Consider the following 15,463-nt stretch of genomic DNA (forward strand, 5'->3'; position numbering starts at 1 on the left):
GACAGGGAGCCAGGAGGTAACATTAACAAGGGTATCCTGGAGGACAGGGAGCCAGGAGACAAGTTAACAAGGGTATCCTGGAGGACAGGAAGCCAGGAGACAAGTTAACAAGGCTATCCTAGAGGATAGGGAGCCAGGAGGCAACGTTAACAAGGGTATCCTGGAGGACAGGGAGCCAGGAGGTAACATTAACAAGGGTATCCTGGAGGACAGGGAGCCAGGAGACAAGTTAACAAGTGTATCCTGGAGGACAGGAAGCCAGGAGGCAACATTAACTAGCGTATCCTGGAGGACAGGAAGCCAGGAGACAACATTAACTAGCGTATCCTGGAGGACAGGGAGCCAGGAGAAAAGTTAACAAGGGTATCCTGGAGGACAGGAAGCCAGGAGACAAGTTAACAAGGATATCCTGGAGGACAGGAAGCCAGGAGGCAACGTTAGCAAGGGTATTCTGGAGGACAGGGAGCCAGGAGGCAACGTTAACAAGGGTATTCTGGAGGACAGGGAGCTAGGAGACAAGTTAACAAGGGTATCCTGGAGGACAGGAAGCCAGGAGGCAACGTTAACTAGCGTATCCTGGAGGACAGGGAGCCAGAAGGCAATGTTAACTAGGGTATCTTGGAGTTGCAAGGAAAATGCCCCCCCCCAACTATTCTGGAAGCTGATTGAGGAAAATGTAGGTTTTGAGTCAAAATGAACAGTGTGCCTTCCATTTCAATCCAGCTAAAACAACAACAGCAGCCCAGCTGTCAAAGGTTTGGGAAACCCCGGGGTAGACCCTACTGGGTTTATCTTCATAAGCTGAGGAGCCCCGAGCGAAATTCTTGGGGTTCTTTCTCACGAACTTGCTCATCAAGTGAGGACTTGCACATGTGAACAAGCCTGGACGTCCATGTCACCTCAAGTGCTCTTCAGTGGCTGTAAGTCATCTGGTGGCGACTGGGTGAATGATGTAAACGCACCTAGGAACAGGCCCACAGTCTATGCCTTATAGTGACGTCCAAAAACGTTCCTGCGATAGCAACAAAACACACCCAGTCCGATGACAATCATAGAGAGAGCCAGAACCGCTGCTAGCAAAATCAGCACGCTCATCTTCTTCAGGTCCTCTTTCTCGCAGTCTTCCGGCTTGATGTTGCTAACACTCATTTCTTCTTCACCGTATCCAAAACTCTTGGCCCGCTGGCATCTGACGCGGTCTAAATTGGGGATCTCCACTGTGGCTTTGTGGATCATGTGAGAGAGCCACATGTTCCCACAGCAAGTGAGGGGGTTCCCAGCCAGGTATAGGTTCCGTAATTTGTTTTCCAGAGCTGGGATCTTGCTGTTTTTCAGACTGCTGAAGCTGTTGTTCTGCAGGTCCAGAACTTCCAATGCACAGCAGTCCTCTGACCAAGCCGGCAACCAGCTGAGCTGATTGTCCGAGAGGTTGAGATATTTGAGTTGAGAGAAGAGAGGGAAGTTGACGTCGAGTGTCGTCATGCCATTGCCATGTAGATCCAAATGTTCCAGAGACTGTTCTAAACCCGAGAACGATTTGTCCTCCACGTGAAGCCCCCAGTTCATTGAGAGATCCAAGGTCAGAAGCTGAGTTCTGTAGAAACCGTACATCGGGAGGTTCTTCAACTTGTTGTCTGACAGATACAAATGCCGGAGTTCCGGAAGGCCAATGAAGGAGACGCAGCCGCTTGCCTCAGCCGCAAGCCTCTGTCGGGCTAGCCCTGAGCTGCATAGACTGAGGTTGTTACTTCGGAGGTTCAGCAGCCAGATACGTGGGAGGCTTGCAAAGAGATCTGACCTTAGCTCTTGGAGGCGATTGTCTTGGAGGTAGAACTCCTGCAACTTGACCAGGGCGTCTGCATCCAATTCCAGATTCCGCAAAGAGTTAGAACTGATGTCGAGAATGGCCAGCGACTTCAGCTCGGAACTTGCTGCGAACGTCTGGAGGCAATTTTTGCTGAGGTTAAGAAACTGAAGGGCTGACATGGAAGCAAAGAAGGCGCTCGGGATGGATTTGATCTCATTATGGCTGAGGTCCAGATGGAACAGCCCAGGCAGGGAGGGAGCACTTGCACTGCTTTTTGGATCTTCACCCAGAAGATTAAGAGGTCCATCCTGCCAGCCATATTCCACATCAGCGTTAGGAGATTCCACCATAACAAACTGCAGGATATTCTTCGTTAAATTCAAATAGGCTAGCTTGTTTACTTGGGGAAGAACTGGGAACCGAAGCATCTTGTTCTCACTCAAGTCCAGCCAAACCAGGTTGAACTCTTCCTTGGTTTGAACGGAATGGAAACTCTCAATGCTGTTTCGGCTGAGGTCCAGAAACTGCAGCTGCTTCAGGTTGAAACCAACGATGCAAGTGAGTGAGTTCCTGGAGAGATTGAGCGTGGAGAGATGCAACAGAGCCTCAAAGGCTCCTTCCTCTATCTCCATGATCATATTGTTGTGCAAGTTCACCTCGACCAGACCTGGAGAACCCTGAAATGTCCTTCGTGATATTTCTAGAATGCTGTTCTCTGCCAATGACAGATACTGAAGGGATGGCGCTTCGTGGAGGAAATGCTCGGCCATCCTGTTATAGAGTTGGTTGCGAGACAGGTCTAGTGTCCTGACACGCGGGAGTAGCCCAATCCACCGGTCCTCCTGAGCCAAGCGATAGAGTTGGTTGTTGGCTAAATTGAGTTCCTCCAGACTCCTCATACCTGCAAAGATCTCGGGCTTGATGAAGTCGATACGGTTGGAGCTTAAATCCAAGTGTCGGAGGGAGGTGTAGAAGGTCAGGGGGTGCTCCGTGATGTTCTGAAGCTTGTTTCTGGAAAGGTTAATTTTATCTACGCTTGGATGAAGTGCTGGAGGTATCTGGTGAAGGTCTTTGCTGTGACACAACGCCTCCATGTTCCTCTAAAGGGAAGGAGAGAGGGAGAGAGAGAGTCATGGTTATGACATTTGACTGATTGCAGAAGAGCCATTTATTTATTTATTTATAGCATTTCTATACCGCCCAATTGCCGAAGCTCCCTGGGTGGTTCACCAAAATTAAAAACCATTCAAAGTATAATACAACAGCATAAAACCATAATATAAAATACAATATCAAAGCACAACCAGGATAAAATCAGCAGCCGTGCGGAAATACGAATGCAAAATACACATTTAAAACAGCAAAGGTTTAAATCAATTTATAAACTGTTAAAATACTAGGAGAATAAAAAGGTCTTCACCTGGTGTCTAAAAGACTATAGTGAAGGTGCCAGGCGAACCTCCTTAGGGAGCTCATTCCACAGCCGGGGTGCCACAGCAGAGAAGGCCCTGCTCCTGGTCGCCACCAACCTTACTTCCTTGGGCAGGGGCTCACGGAGAAGGACCCCTGAGGATGACCTTAGGGTCCAGGCAGGTATTTATGGGAGGAGGCGTTCCTTCAGATAGCCTGGCTGCTAGCAGGAAGCTGACCCTGGAACCTCCTGCATGCAACCCACATGCTCTACTGCTGAGTTTTAGCGTCTTCGTTGCAGCCATGCCACCACTACCATGGAAGCAGCAGTTGAAAACTAGGGTGGGGGGGGAGGCTAGCTTAGATGCCCACAGTCCCTGCAGCCCATGAGGGGAGGTGAACCCATGAGGAACGCGCACAGCCGCTCCACTCTTCCAGGTTCTTCCTTGACATAAACTGGGTTTAGGGTGGCCGCTTACGAATCACTGATATGCATAACATTTGCATAGGTTAATTTATACATATAGCTGAAAATGTAGAAATAATTGCTGTGATTTAAATAATAATAATAATAATAATAATAATAATAATAATAATAATGTATTTATTTGTTACCCGCCTCTCCCTCTGGATCGAGGCGGGGTACAACACAAATAAAAACACCATAAAATACATGCAACTAATTCAAACATTTAAAACCAGTGCATCATTAAAAGCAGCACACCATTAAAAAAAAAGCATCTTAAAATTCAACTGGGTAGGCCTGCCGGAAGAGATCAGTCTTTACGTCTTTCTTTCTTTCTTTCTTTCATTTCTATACCGCCCAATAGCCGAAGCTCTCTGGGCAGTTCACAAAAATTAAAACCATGAAGAGCAGAATAAAACAACCAACAATTTAAAAACACAAATACAAAATACAATATAAAAAGCACGACCAGGATAAAACCACACCGCAAAAATTGATATAGGTTAAAATGTGAGATTAAAACAGCAGAGTTTAAATTTAAGTTAAAATTAAGTGTTAAAATACTGAGAGAATATAAAGGTCTTCAGTTGGCGACGAAAAGAGTACAGTGTAGGCGCCAGGCGGACCTCTCTGGGGAGCTCGTTCCACAGCCGGGATGCCACAGCAGAGAAGGCCCTCCTCCTAGTAGCCACCTGCCTCACTTCCTTTGGCAGGGCCTCACGGAGAAGGGCCCCTGTAGATGATCTTAAGGTCCGGGCAGGCACATATGGGAGGAGGCGTTCCTTCAAATAGTTAAGTTGACTAATCTCTCCCGGCAGGTCATTCCATAATCTGGGAGCGGCGGAGGAAAAGGTCCTCTCCGTAATAGTTGTCAGCCTTGTTTTTGTTGGCTGGAGTAAATTCTTCCCAGAGGACCTGAGTGTGTGGGGCGGATTGTATGGGAGAAGGCGATGTAGCCTGGACCCCAGCCATGTAGGGCTTTCAAGGTGATAACCAACACTTTGTACTTCGTCCGGAAACTAATTGGCAGCCAGTGAAGAGATTTTAAGACTGGTGTGATGTGGTCCCCCCTAGGTGTACCAGTGACCAACCTGGCTGCCATATTTTGAACTGGTTGAAGTTTCTGGACTAGGCACAAAGGTAGCCCTATGTAGAGCGCATTGCAGAAGTCGAGCCTCGAAGTTACCAGTGTGTGCACGACCGTCTTTAGGTCTTCCGACTCTAGGAAGGGGCGCAGCTGGCGTATCAGCCAAATAGAAAAACAATGCTTCTCCCCTGGTATAAACCTACCCATACACTATGCTCATCATCTGATATCATTCTCTAAGTCCACCTCCGAGGTAGGTTTGGAGGATGGCATCAAGGGAAGAGGGACTTCTCGGTAGTAGCCCCCTGATTACGGAACGCTCTCCCCAGTGAGGTCTGCCTGGCACCAACATTCTCAGCTTTCTGGGGCCAGGAGAAGACTTGCCTCTACTTCCAGGCATTTGGCAGCATATCAGAAGATTTTTAACGGATCCTGGGGTTTTCATTGTTGATTATGCAAAATTGTTTTAGATTTTTGTATGCGAAGAGTTCTATATTATCTGATTATACTTATATTTTCATGGTTTTAATCTTTGTAAACTGCCCAGAGAGTTTTGGCAGTTGGACAGTATAGAAATGTGATGAATGAATCCCATGACAGTGAAGACAGGTACCACATGACCTGTTTGCGTGCTCAGTCTGTTCTCCAGATGGCGAAGGCTGGTGGTTCCAATGTCAGTGGGGCGGTGAATCCGCTTTGGTTTTCAGCCAGAACCAGTCAGAACTTTAAAGGAGCTATCCAAGGTGCTTTCAACTTGCATAGCTCCTTTAGCATTCTGACTGAAACCCGGAGCAGGTTCACCACCCCACTGACCTCGGAGTCACCAGCCTCCACCGTGCCCAGGTAACTGTAGAGGGGCATCTTGGAGGCCCTGGCGTCTTGAGGCATCTTGGAGGCCCTGGCGTCTTGGGGCATCTTGGAGGCCCCAGCATCTTGGGGCATCTTGGAAGCCCTGGCGTCTTGAGGCATCTTGGAGGCCCCGGCGTCTTGGGGCATCTTGGAGGCCCCGGCGTCTTGGGGCATCTTGGAGGCCCCGGCGTCTTGGGGCATCTTGGAGGCCCCGGCGTCTTGGGGCATCTTGGAGGCCCTGGCGTCTTGGGGCATCTTGGAGGCCCTGGCGCCTTGAGGCATCTTGGAGGCCCTGGCGCCTTGAGGCATCTTGGAGGCCCTGGCGTCTTGGGGCATCTTGGAAGCCCTGGCGTCTTGAGGCATCTTGGAAGCCCTGGCGTCTTGAGGCATCTTGGAGGCCCTGGCGTCTTGGGGCATCTTGGAGGCCCTGGCGTCTTGAGGCATCTTGGAAGCCCTGGCGTCTTGAGGCATCTTGGAAGCCCTGGCGTCTTGAGGCATCTTGGAGGCCCTGGCGTCTTGGGGCATCCTACTTGGATGGCCGATTCCAGAAGGTGGTGCTGGGGGATTATTGCTCTGTGCCGTGGCTCCTAAGCCATGGGGTTCCGCAGGGCTCTATTTTTATCCCCTATGCTGTTTAACATATACATGAAGCCACTGGGGGAGGTTATCCGGAGATGTGGACTGAGGTGTCATCAATATGCGGATGACACCCAGCTCTACCTTTCCTTTTCATCAAACCTAGGTGAGGCAGTGGCTGTTCTGAACCAGTGCCTGGGCACGGTAATGGACTGGATGAGGGCTAACAAACTGAGACTCAATCCAGACAAGACGGAGGTACTGTTAGCGGGTGGTTCATTTGTCCGGCGAGGTGATGTTTGCCCTGTCCTGGACGGGGTTGCACTCTCCCTAAAGGATCAGGTCCATAGTTTGGGGGTGCTTTTCGATCCAGAACTGTCACTTGAGGCACAGGTGAACTCAGTGGCAAAGAGCACCTTTTATCAGCTTAGGCTGATATACCAACTGCGCCCTTATCTGGACAGTGATAGCCTAGCTACAGTTATCCATGCTTTGAAAACCTCTCGTTTGGATTACTGCAATGCGTTATACGTGGGGCTGCCTTTGAAAACGGTCCGGAAGCTTCAGCTGGTACAAAACAGGGCAGCCCGTTTACTAACAGGGACTGGCTGGCGAGATCACATTACGCCAGTCCTTTTACAACTTCACTGGCTGCCAGTCCAGGTCCGGGCCCGATTCAAAGTGCTGGTATTGACATTTAAAGCCCTAAACGGTTTGGGGCCAGGTTATTTGAAGGAACGCCTCCTCCCATATGTACCTACCCGGACCTTAAGATCATCTACAGGGGCCCTTCTCCGTGAGCCCCTGCCAAAGGAAGTGAGGCAGGTGGCTACTAGGAGGAGGGCTTTCTCCGCTGTGGCACCCCGGTTGTGGAATGAGCTCCCCAGAGAGGTCCGCCTGGCGCCTACACTGTATTCCTTTCGTCGCCAGCTGAAGACCTTTTTATTCACTCAGTATTTTAACATTTAATTTTAACTTAAATTTAAATTATACTGTTTTAACTCTGTATTTTAACCTTATATCAATTTTGCTGCGTGGTTTTATCCTGGTTGTGCTTTTTATATTGTATTTTGTATTTGTATTTTTAACTTGTTGGTTGTTTTATGATGGTTTTAATTTTTGTGAACCGCCCAGAGAGCTTCGGCTATTGGGCGGTATAAAAATGTAATAAATAAATAAATAAATAAATAAATAAATCTTGGAGGCCCTGGCGCCTTGAGGCATCTTGGAGGCCCTGGCGTCTTGAGGCATCTTGGAGGCCCTGGCGTCTTGTGGCATCTTGGAGGCCCTGGCGTCTTGGGGCATCTTGGAGGCCCCGGCGTCTTGGGGCATCTTGGAGGCCCCGGAGTCTTGGGGCATCTTGGAGGCCCCGGCGTCTTGGGGCATCTTGGAGGCCCCGGCGTCTTGGGGCATCTTGGAGGCCCCGGCGTCTTGGGGCATCTTGGGGGCCCTGGCGTCTTGAGGCATCTTGGGGGCCCTGGCATCTTGAGGCATCTTGGAAGCCCTGGCGTCTTGAGGCATCTTGGAGGCCCTGGCGTCTTGAGGCATCTTGGGGGCCCTGGCGTCTTGAGGCATCTTGGGGGCGCTGGCGTCTTGAGGCATCTTGGGGGCCCTGGCGTCTTGAGGCATCTTGGGGGCCCTGGCGTCTTGAGGCATCTTGGAGGCCCTGGCGTCTTGAGGCATCTTGGGGGCCCTGGCGTCTTGAGGCATCTTGGGGGCCCTGGCGTCTTGAGGCATCTTGGGGGCCCTGGCGTCTTGAGGCATCTTGGAAGCCCTGGCGTCTTGAGGCATCTTGGAAGCCCTGGCGTCTTGAGGCATCTTGGAGGCCCTGGCGTCTTGAGGCATCTTGGAGGCCCTGGCGTCTTGAGGCATCTTGGAGGCCCTGGCGTCTTGAGGTATCTTGGAGGCCCTGGCGTCTTGAGGCATCTTGGAGGCCCTGGCGTCTTGAGGCATCTTGGGGGCCCTGGCGTCTTGAGGCATCTTGGGGGCCCTGGCGTCTTGAGGCATCTTGGAGGCCCCGGCGTCTTGAGGCATCTTGGGGGCCCTGGCGTCTTGAGGCATCTTGGGGGCCCTGGCGTCTTGAGGCATCTTGGAGGCTCTGGCGTCTTGAGGCATCTTGGAGGCCCTGGCGTCTTGGGGCATCTTGGAGGCCCTGGCGTCTTGAGGCATCTTGGAAGCCCTGGCGTCTTGAGGCATCTTGGAGGCCCCGGCGTCTTGGGGCATCTTGGAGGCCCCGGCGTCTTGGGGCATCTTGGAGGCCCTGGCGTCTTGAGGCATCTTGGAGGCCCTGGCTTGTTGTCCTTTCTATGGGTGATTTATCTATAAACCAGACTAGAATTGGGCACTGCCCTTCAAACAAAAGAACACCTTCAAAGAGAGGACGGTCCTCGGTAAATTAGGACACATGGCCAGCCTGCCCGGCTTGTAGTGCTGTTGTGAGAGAAAGAGGAGAGGGCACAAAATCCCCACCCCCCGAATTTATGTGAATCAAGAAATGCAAGACTCCCAGAGATGAAGGTTCTAAATCAATCAACGCCAGCTGATTGCAGAACGGCACAGCAACATGATGAATTTTGGGCTCGTTTTTTCCTTGTTGCATGCACTACTTATTTGAGGCCTTAATGAGCCCCCGACCCATAATAATTCCCAAATGAAGCATCTGCAGACTGCAGCATTCCTCATTGGGGGTGGGGTGGGGGTCTTTTTCACCCTCTTGATTCTCCTCCTGCCCAGACATTCCTTTGAACGTCTTCCACGTTTTCTGGGCCTCTCTTCCTCTTCCCTTTGGCTCTTACGAATCTAATATAGCTCCTTTTCTTTTTGGCTCAGCGGCTCCACTCTATTCAGGGTATTCCCATAAGGAATAAGAAAGAATGCAAAAGGAAACAGGATATGTGGTCTTCAGATGGACTCTCATAGAAACAGGCAAGAGAACCAGTGGGATTAATTCTTCTTCAACTCACCACGTTCTTCGGTTTGGTGGCAGTAGGGACGTGCAAACCAGCAACGTCACCATCACCCACTTTCTCCGAGCACCTGGCTTATTTTATTTTTATTTATTGATTGATTTATTGATTTATTACATTTCTATACCGCCCAATAGCCGGAGCTCTCTGGGCGGTTCACAAAAATTAAAACCATTCAAAGTATAAAACAACAGTATAAAACCATACTATAAAATACAGTATAAAAGCTCAACCGGATAAAAACAGCAGCAATGCAAAACTACAAATTTAAAACGCCAAGTTAAAATTTATTTATAGACTGTTAAAATGCTGGGAGAATAAAAAGGTCTTCACCTGGCTTCTAAAAGCATGTAATGTAGGTGCCAAGCGAACCTCCTTAGGGAGCTCATTCCACAGCCGGGGTGCCACAGCAGAGAAGGCCCTGCTCCTGGTAGCCACCTGCCTCACTTCCTTTGGCAGGGGCTCGCGGAGAAGGACCCCTGAGGATGACCTTCGGGTCCAGGCAGGTACATATGGGAGGAGTCGTTCCTTCAGATAGCCTGGCCCCAAGCCATTTAGGGCTTTAAATATTAATACCAGCACTTTGAATCGGGCCCGGACCTGGACCGGCAGCCAATGAAGCTGGAAAAGGACTGGTGTGATGTGGTCTCGCCGGCCAGTCCCTGTTAGTAACCGTACTGCCCTGTTTTGTACCAGTTGAAGTTTCTGGACCGTTTTCAAAGGCAGCCCCACATATAACGCATTGCAGTAATCCAAACGAGAGGTTTTCAGAGCATGGATAACTGTAGCTAGGCTATCTCTGTCCAGATAAGGGCACAGCTGGTATATCAGCCTAAGCTGATAAAAGGTGCTCTTTGCCACTGAGTTCACCTGTGTCTCAAGTGACAGTTCTGGATCCAAGAGCACCCCCAAACTACGGACCCGATCCTTTAGGGAGAGTGCAACCCCGTCCAGGACAGGGCAAACATCATTTTATTTCTTTATTTATTACATTTTTTTCCTTCAAGAAACCCAAGGGGGCATGCATAACCCGCCTCCTCTCCATTTTCGTATCCTCACAACAACAACAACCCTGTGAGGTAGGTTGGACTGAGAGACTGTAACTGGCCCGAAGTCACCCAGTAAGCTTCCATGGCTGAGCAGGGACTAGAACCCGGATCATAATACTTTCGAAGTTTCCATCTATACCTATAAATTAGCATGTGTAAATTTTATGGAAATTGGTATCCTCTTATTTGGGTAAAGCATCTCTTCTTTTTGGGGGGGATTCGTAAGCAGACGCTCTTGCTTAGTTGCAGTCCTCATGGTCATAGGCATGCGCAAGGGGTGTGCCTGGTGTGTCCAGGCACACCCTAATATCTTGAGTAATAAGTGCCGAATTAAGCGGGCAATTGAGTAGGGATCCAGAGGGGGATCTAGATGCAGTGGCAATGGTTCTTTGGTGCTCTCCAGCGCCTCTGCCACTGCACTGAAGAACTGCTGCCCCTGGGAGAACACCGTTGAACACGGCAGCAGGAGCAAAAAGGAATCTCTCTGCCGAGAGCCGCACCCCTCAGCCACTAGGCCTCTGCTGGAGCTTATGATACTTATGACAGAGTATTCAATAAACGTTCACCTTTGACAAAGAAATCATAGAATCATAGAATAGCAGAGTTGGAAGGGGCCTAAGGCCATCGAGTCCAACCCCCTGCTCACTGCAGGAATCCACCCTACAGCATACTTGACAGATGGTTGTCCTGCTGCCTCTTGAAGGCCTCTAGTGTGGGAGAGCGCACATCCTCCCTAGTTAACTGGTTCCATTGTCGTACTGCTCTAACAGTCAGGAAGTTTTTCCTGATGTCCAGCTGGAATCTGGCTTCCTTTAACTTGGGCCCGTTATTCTGTGTCCTGCACTCTGGGAGGATCGAGAAGAGATCCTGGCCCTCCTCTGTGTGACAACCTTTTAAGTATTTGAAGAGTGCTCTCATGTCTCCCCTCAATCTTCTCTTCTCCAGGCTAAACAGTTCTTTCAGCCTCTCTTCATAGGGCTTTGTTTCCAGACCCCTGATCATCCTGGTTGCCCTCCTCTGAACACGCTCCAGCTTGTCTGCGTCCTTCTTGAATTGTGGAGCCCAGAACTGGACGCAATACTCTAGATGAGGCCTAACCAGGGCCGAATAGAGAGGAACCAGTACCTCACGTGATTTGGAAGCTATACTTCTATTAATGCAGCCCCAAATAGCATTTGCCTTTCTTGCAGCCATATCGCACTGTTGGCTCATATTCAGCTTGTGATCTACAACAATTCCAAGATCCTTCTCATTTGTAGTATTGCTGAGCCAAGTAGGACGGTGCTTGGGGAAAATCCTCGCCGAAACAGTTTATAAAACTGTTATAAAGCACTTTAAAGCAATAGTGTAGATCCGGCCCTGGTGAAATTCACTCTTCATCACAACAGTTACAGCTACAGGAGTTATACTAGAGTGATCAGATACAAAAGGGGGCAGGGCTCCTGCAGCTTTAACTGCTGTGATGAAGAGGGAATTTCACCAGGTGGAACGGCATCCCCTGGAATCTGTCAACAGCCTCCTCGGGTTCCCCAAGTGGTTCTTTTAGAATGGATGAGGAGAGAGGAACATGACTGGGCCGCACGAATCCTTGCCCCTGTGAACCGAGCGAGAGTTCACCAGAAGGACGGTGCTTGGGGAAAATCCTCGCCGAAACATCCGCTGCAAAGCCGGGCCGTTCAGAGCGAGCAAAAGTGGGCGGAAGCCGTTCGGAAGACGAAGAGGCTGAGCAACGTCCAGCTCACTCGTGGCTGTGAGTAATGCAAGCTGTGTGCGTCCGTCTCCAGATGAACGGTGTGTCGTTCGCAGGCCAGACAAGAGAGCGCCCACGTCCAAACAGCCGATCCAAGAGCGATTTGGCTCGCTGACTGGGAAAGCAGGCACACACACAAATCTCAGTTGCTTCCACTCTCAGGCCCTTTAGCGCCGAGGAGGCGTTGTTTTTCCACAAGGAGCAGGAAAATGAATTCATATGGAGGTGCCATGGAGAACTAGCTGAAGGACTAACGATGAGTTGCCCCCTTATTTCATCAGCTTCAGTTCTGATGTGTGTGTGTCTGTCTGTGAAATTCTTGGCGTCTTCTTCCATGATTGTCTTTCTTTGATAGTGAAAGACCACTACAGGAAACGATACAACAAACTCCGGTTGGTGGCCCAGCTACGCCCCTATCAGCACAGGGATAACCTGGCTTCAGTCGTCCATGCTCTGGTAACCTCCAAGTTAGATTACTGCAACGCACTCTGCGTAGGGCTGCCTTTGAAGACGGTTCGGAAGCTGCAGCTCGTGCAAAATGCAGCGGCCGGATTGATTTCGGGAACCAGAAGGTTCGACCATATAACACCTGCTCTGGTCCGCTTCTGAGCCCAATTCAAGGTGCTGGTTTTGACCTATAAAGCCTTACACGGCTTGGGACCACCATGCCTGACGGAACGCCTCTCCCAACGTGAATATACCCGGTCACTACGTTCAACATCTAAGGTCCTCCCCCGGGTGCCTACTCCGAGAGAGGCTCGGAGTGTGGCAACGAGGGACAGGGCCTTTTCGGTGGTGGCCCCCAGACTATGGAATGATCTCCCCGATGAGGCTCGCCTGGCGCCAACGCCGCTATCTTTCCGGTGCCAGGTTAAGACTTTCCTCTTTGCCCAGGCATATGGCAGCACATCTTAATCACCCACATGTTTATTTTTTAAAACGGTTTTTAATGTTTTATGTGTGTATGTTCTGTGTTTTAAAATTTTAAATTTTGTATACTTATTTTTATCTCCATTTTAGAATTTCTGTAAACCACCCAGAGAGCTCTGGCTCTGGGGGCGGTATATAAGTGTAATAAATAAATAAATAAATAAATAAGTAAACCAACAAACAATACAATACAATTCTCCCTCTTCCCTCCCCATCCCCTTTTCCTCGTGTGTCATGTCTTTTTTTTTAGGATGAAACCCTAAGGGCAGGGACTGTCTTCTTTACTGATCAATTGTAAGCCGCTCCGAGAGCCTTTTCGGCTGAGGTGCGGGATAAAAATATTCTAAATAAATAAATAAATAAAAATAAAAGTACAACGAACCCGCAAACAGGACGCTGTGGATTCATGGCTCTTAAAAAGCCTCGGCGGCGATGCCTGTCCATAAATTGGCACCGATACTGTATTCCTCCTCCCCCAAATTGCTATAAATCTGCTCCGAAAGAAACAAAGGAGAAGACGGAAAATACTGGAACGTGGCCAGTTGGCCATGGCACCATGTGGATTCCCTGTCAAATGTGGGGGAAGAAAAGGCAAGAATGCCAGAGAGAGGGGTAGCGTGCTAAGCAGGGCTGACGGAAGACAATGCTCTGCGCCCATTTGCTCGCTAATCAACATGGGGCCACAATCCACCAGGACGGTCCTCCGCGCAAGAAGGGTAACGGGGGACCATTGATGGGATTTCAAGAACAGCTAGTGGAGACGGTTAAGCCTCCTTGCTTCATGTTACAGCTGCTGCCTCTCTGGCTCAGAGACAACCCAGCTTAAGGAAACTTGAATCTCCTGACCTCCCAATGGCCTCCCAGAGCACCCTAATCAAGAAGAGAGGGAGTGAGGAAACTGGGTTCTTGGCTTTCGCCCTTCCGTTTATTCCTGCAAAAAGGCGTTTAGAGTCACTCAGTCCAGAATGAGACTTGGTAACCCACCAAGGGGCCTAAAGCTTGGAGAAGAGAAGATTGAGGGGAGATGTGATAGCACTCTTCAAATCCTTGAAAGGTTGTCACACAGAGGAGGGCCAGGAACTCTTCTCGATCCTCCCAGAGTGCAGGACACGGAATAACGGGCTCAAGTTAAAGGAAGCCAGATTCCAGCTGGACATCAGGAAAAACTTCCTGACTGTTAGAGCAGTATGACAATGAAACCAGTGACCTAGGGACGTTGTGGGCTCTCCCACACTACAGGCCTTCAAGAGGCAGCTGGACAGCCATCTGTCAGGGATGCTTTAGGGTAGATTCCTGAATTGAGCAGGGGGTTGGACTCGATGGCCATGTAGGCCCCTTCCAACACTGCTGTTCTATGATTCTATGAATTTGTTGGTAGTTTAGGAGAGCCAAGTCTGGGAGATGATGGCAGACAGGAGGAAGGCAGGAAAATCAGAGGTCCCTGGGTGGGAACGGCAGAAGACCTTGCTCTGTGAAAGGCCAGTTCATACGCTCAACACAGAATCTAGCGGGTGCCGCTTTTCCTGGACTGGACCATTTCCTGGACTGCACTGGACTGGGTGCAGGTGGTGACCATGGGTGGTGTAATGTTGGAGGCTCCCCTGCCCACAAGGAAGGAAAGACTCCCTGCCCCTAGAAAACCAGCATGTTGTTACCTTTTTAGTTTGAAAGATGGCATGGCGGTGGGACCAAGAGAATGAGCTGGAGGCCTCCGTTCAAGAGGGCCTCCAGATGGATGGGTCCTGGCACTAACCTGTCAAAAGGCAATGGTGAATGCAGAAAAGGAGCAAACAGGGAGAGTTTTCAGCAAGCCTGCCTTGATTGATTGATTGATTGATTGATTGATGAATGAATGAATGAATGTTGTCCTGCGCCAAAGCTCTTACCATTTCACAGGGCGACACTTCCATGGGCCGGTAGGTAGAGATGCCGCCGTTCAGCACCGCCAAGAAGAGTAAGAGGTGGAATTTCATGGCTCTGCAGGAAGGGAGAAAGGAATCAGAGTGAAGAGGTCGAACCAGTCCATCACGGGGTCAACAGGCAGCATTCAGAGACAGGCCCCTGGGTAGGTATAAATGCATGCTTCTGCGTATTCCACAATTCTGCAATTTCAACATCCGAATGCAGAAACTGGTCCTGGACTCAGACCTCATTAAACTGAGAATCCGAAAATGAAGGCAATTGTAGCATGTTACGAAAGGCAGAGGTGCTTTGATGGTCCTGCCTGTAGCCGACAAATATTAGCCTTTTTTCTATCCTGGCTGAGCTCTGGGAACAGAAGAAATGGCTCTCCAGGTTTTCAACATGGTCCAGTACAACCTGGGAGGAAGCCAGATAGCTCTGATGGGCTCAGTTTTGCAAGATTTGCCAGTCCTTTTGCAACTTCATTGGCTGCCAGTCCAGGTCCGGGCCCGATTCAAAGTGCTGGTATTGACATTTAAAGCCCTAAACGGTCTGGGGCCAGGTTATTTGAAGGAACGCCTCCTCCCATATGTACCTGCCCGGACCTTAAGATCATCTACAGGGGCCCTTCTCCGTGAGCCCCTGCCAAAGGAAGTGAGGCAGGTGGCTAC

At 49.9% G+C, this 15,463-nt stretch overlaps 1 protein-coding gene across 1 annotated transcript; it reads right to left on the reverse strand.

Annotated features, from left to right (window-relative positions):
* Nucleotides 1–499: 499 nt before the first annotated feature.
* On the reverse strand, nucleotides 500–14,863 carry LRRC32 (leucine rich repeat containing 32). The gene is made up of 2 exons (XM_063127884.1): nucleotides 14,777–14,863; nucleotides 500–2,907 (listed from the first exon to the last, which is right to left on the reverse strand). Exons 1-2 carry the CDS (start codon nucleotides 14,861–14,863, stop codon nucleotides 982–984), a joined length of 2,013 nt encoding a protein of 670 aa, XP_062983954.1. The 3' UTR covers nucleotides 500–981.
* Nucleotides 14,864–15,463: the final 600 nt, after the last annotated feature.

The sequence above is a fragment of the Elgaria multicarinata genome, chromosome 5, assembly GCF_023053635.1.
Source record: "Elgaria multicarinata webbii isolate HBS135686 ecotype San Diego chromosome 5, rElgMul1.1.pri, whole genome shotgun sequence".
Classification (NCBI taxonomy): Eukaryota; Metazoa; Chordata; class Lepidosauria; order Squamata; family Anguidae; genus Elgaria; species Elgaria multicarinata.

Excerpts from the sequence above, each read along its gene's own strand:
- LRRC32 (XM_063127884.1), bottom strand. The coding sequence starts at position 14,863 with ATGAAATTCCACCTCTTACTCTTCTTGGCGGTGCTGAACGGCGGCATC. Across the intron at positions 2,908-14,776 it reads AAGTGTCGCCCTGTGAAATG|AGGAACATGGAGGCGTTGTG; the intron begins GTAAGAGCTTTG and ends CCTTCCCTTTAG.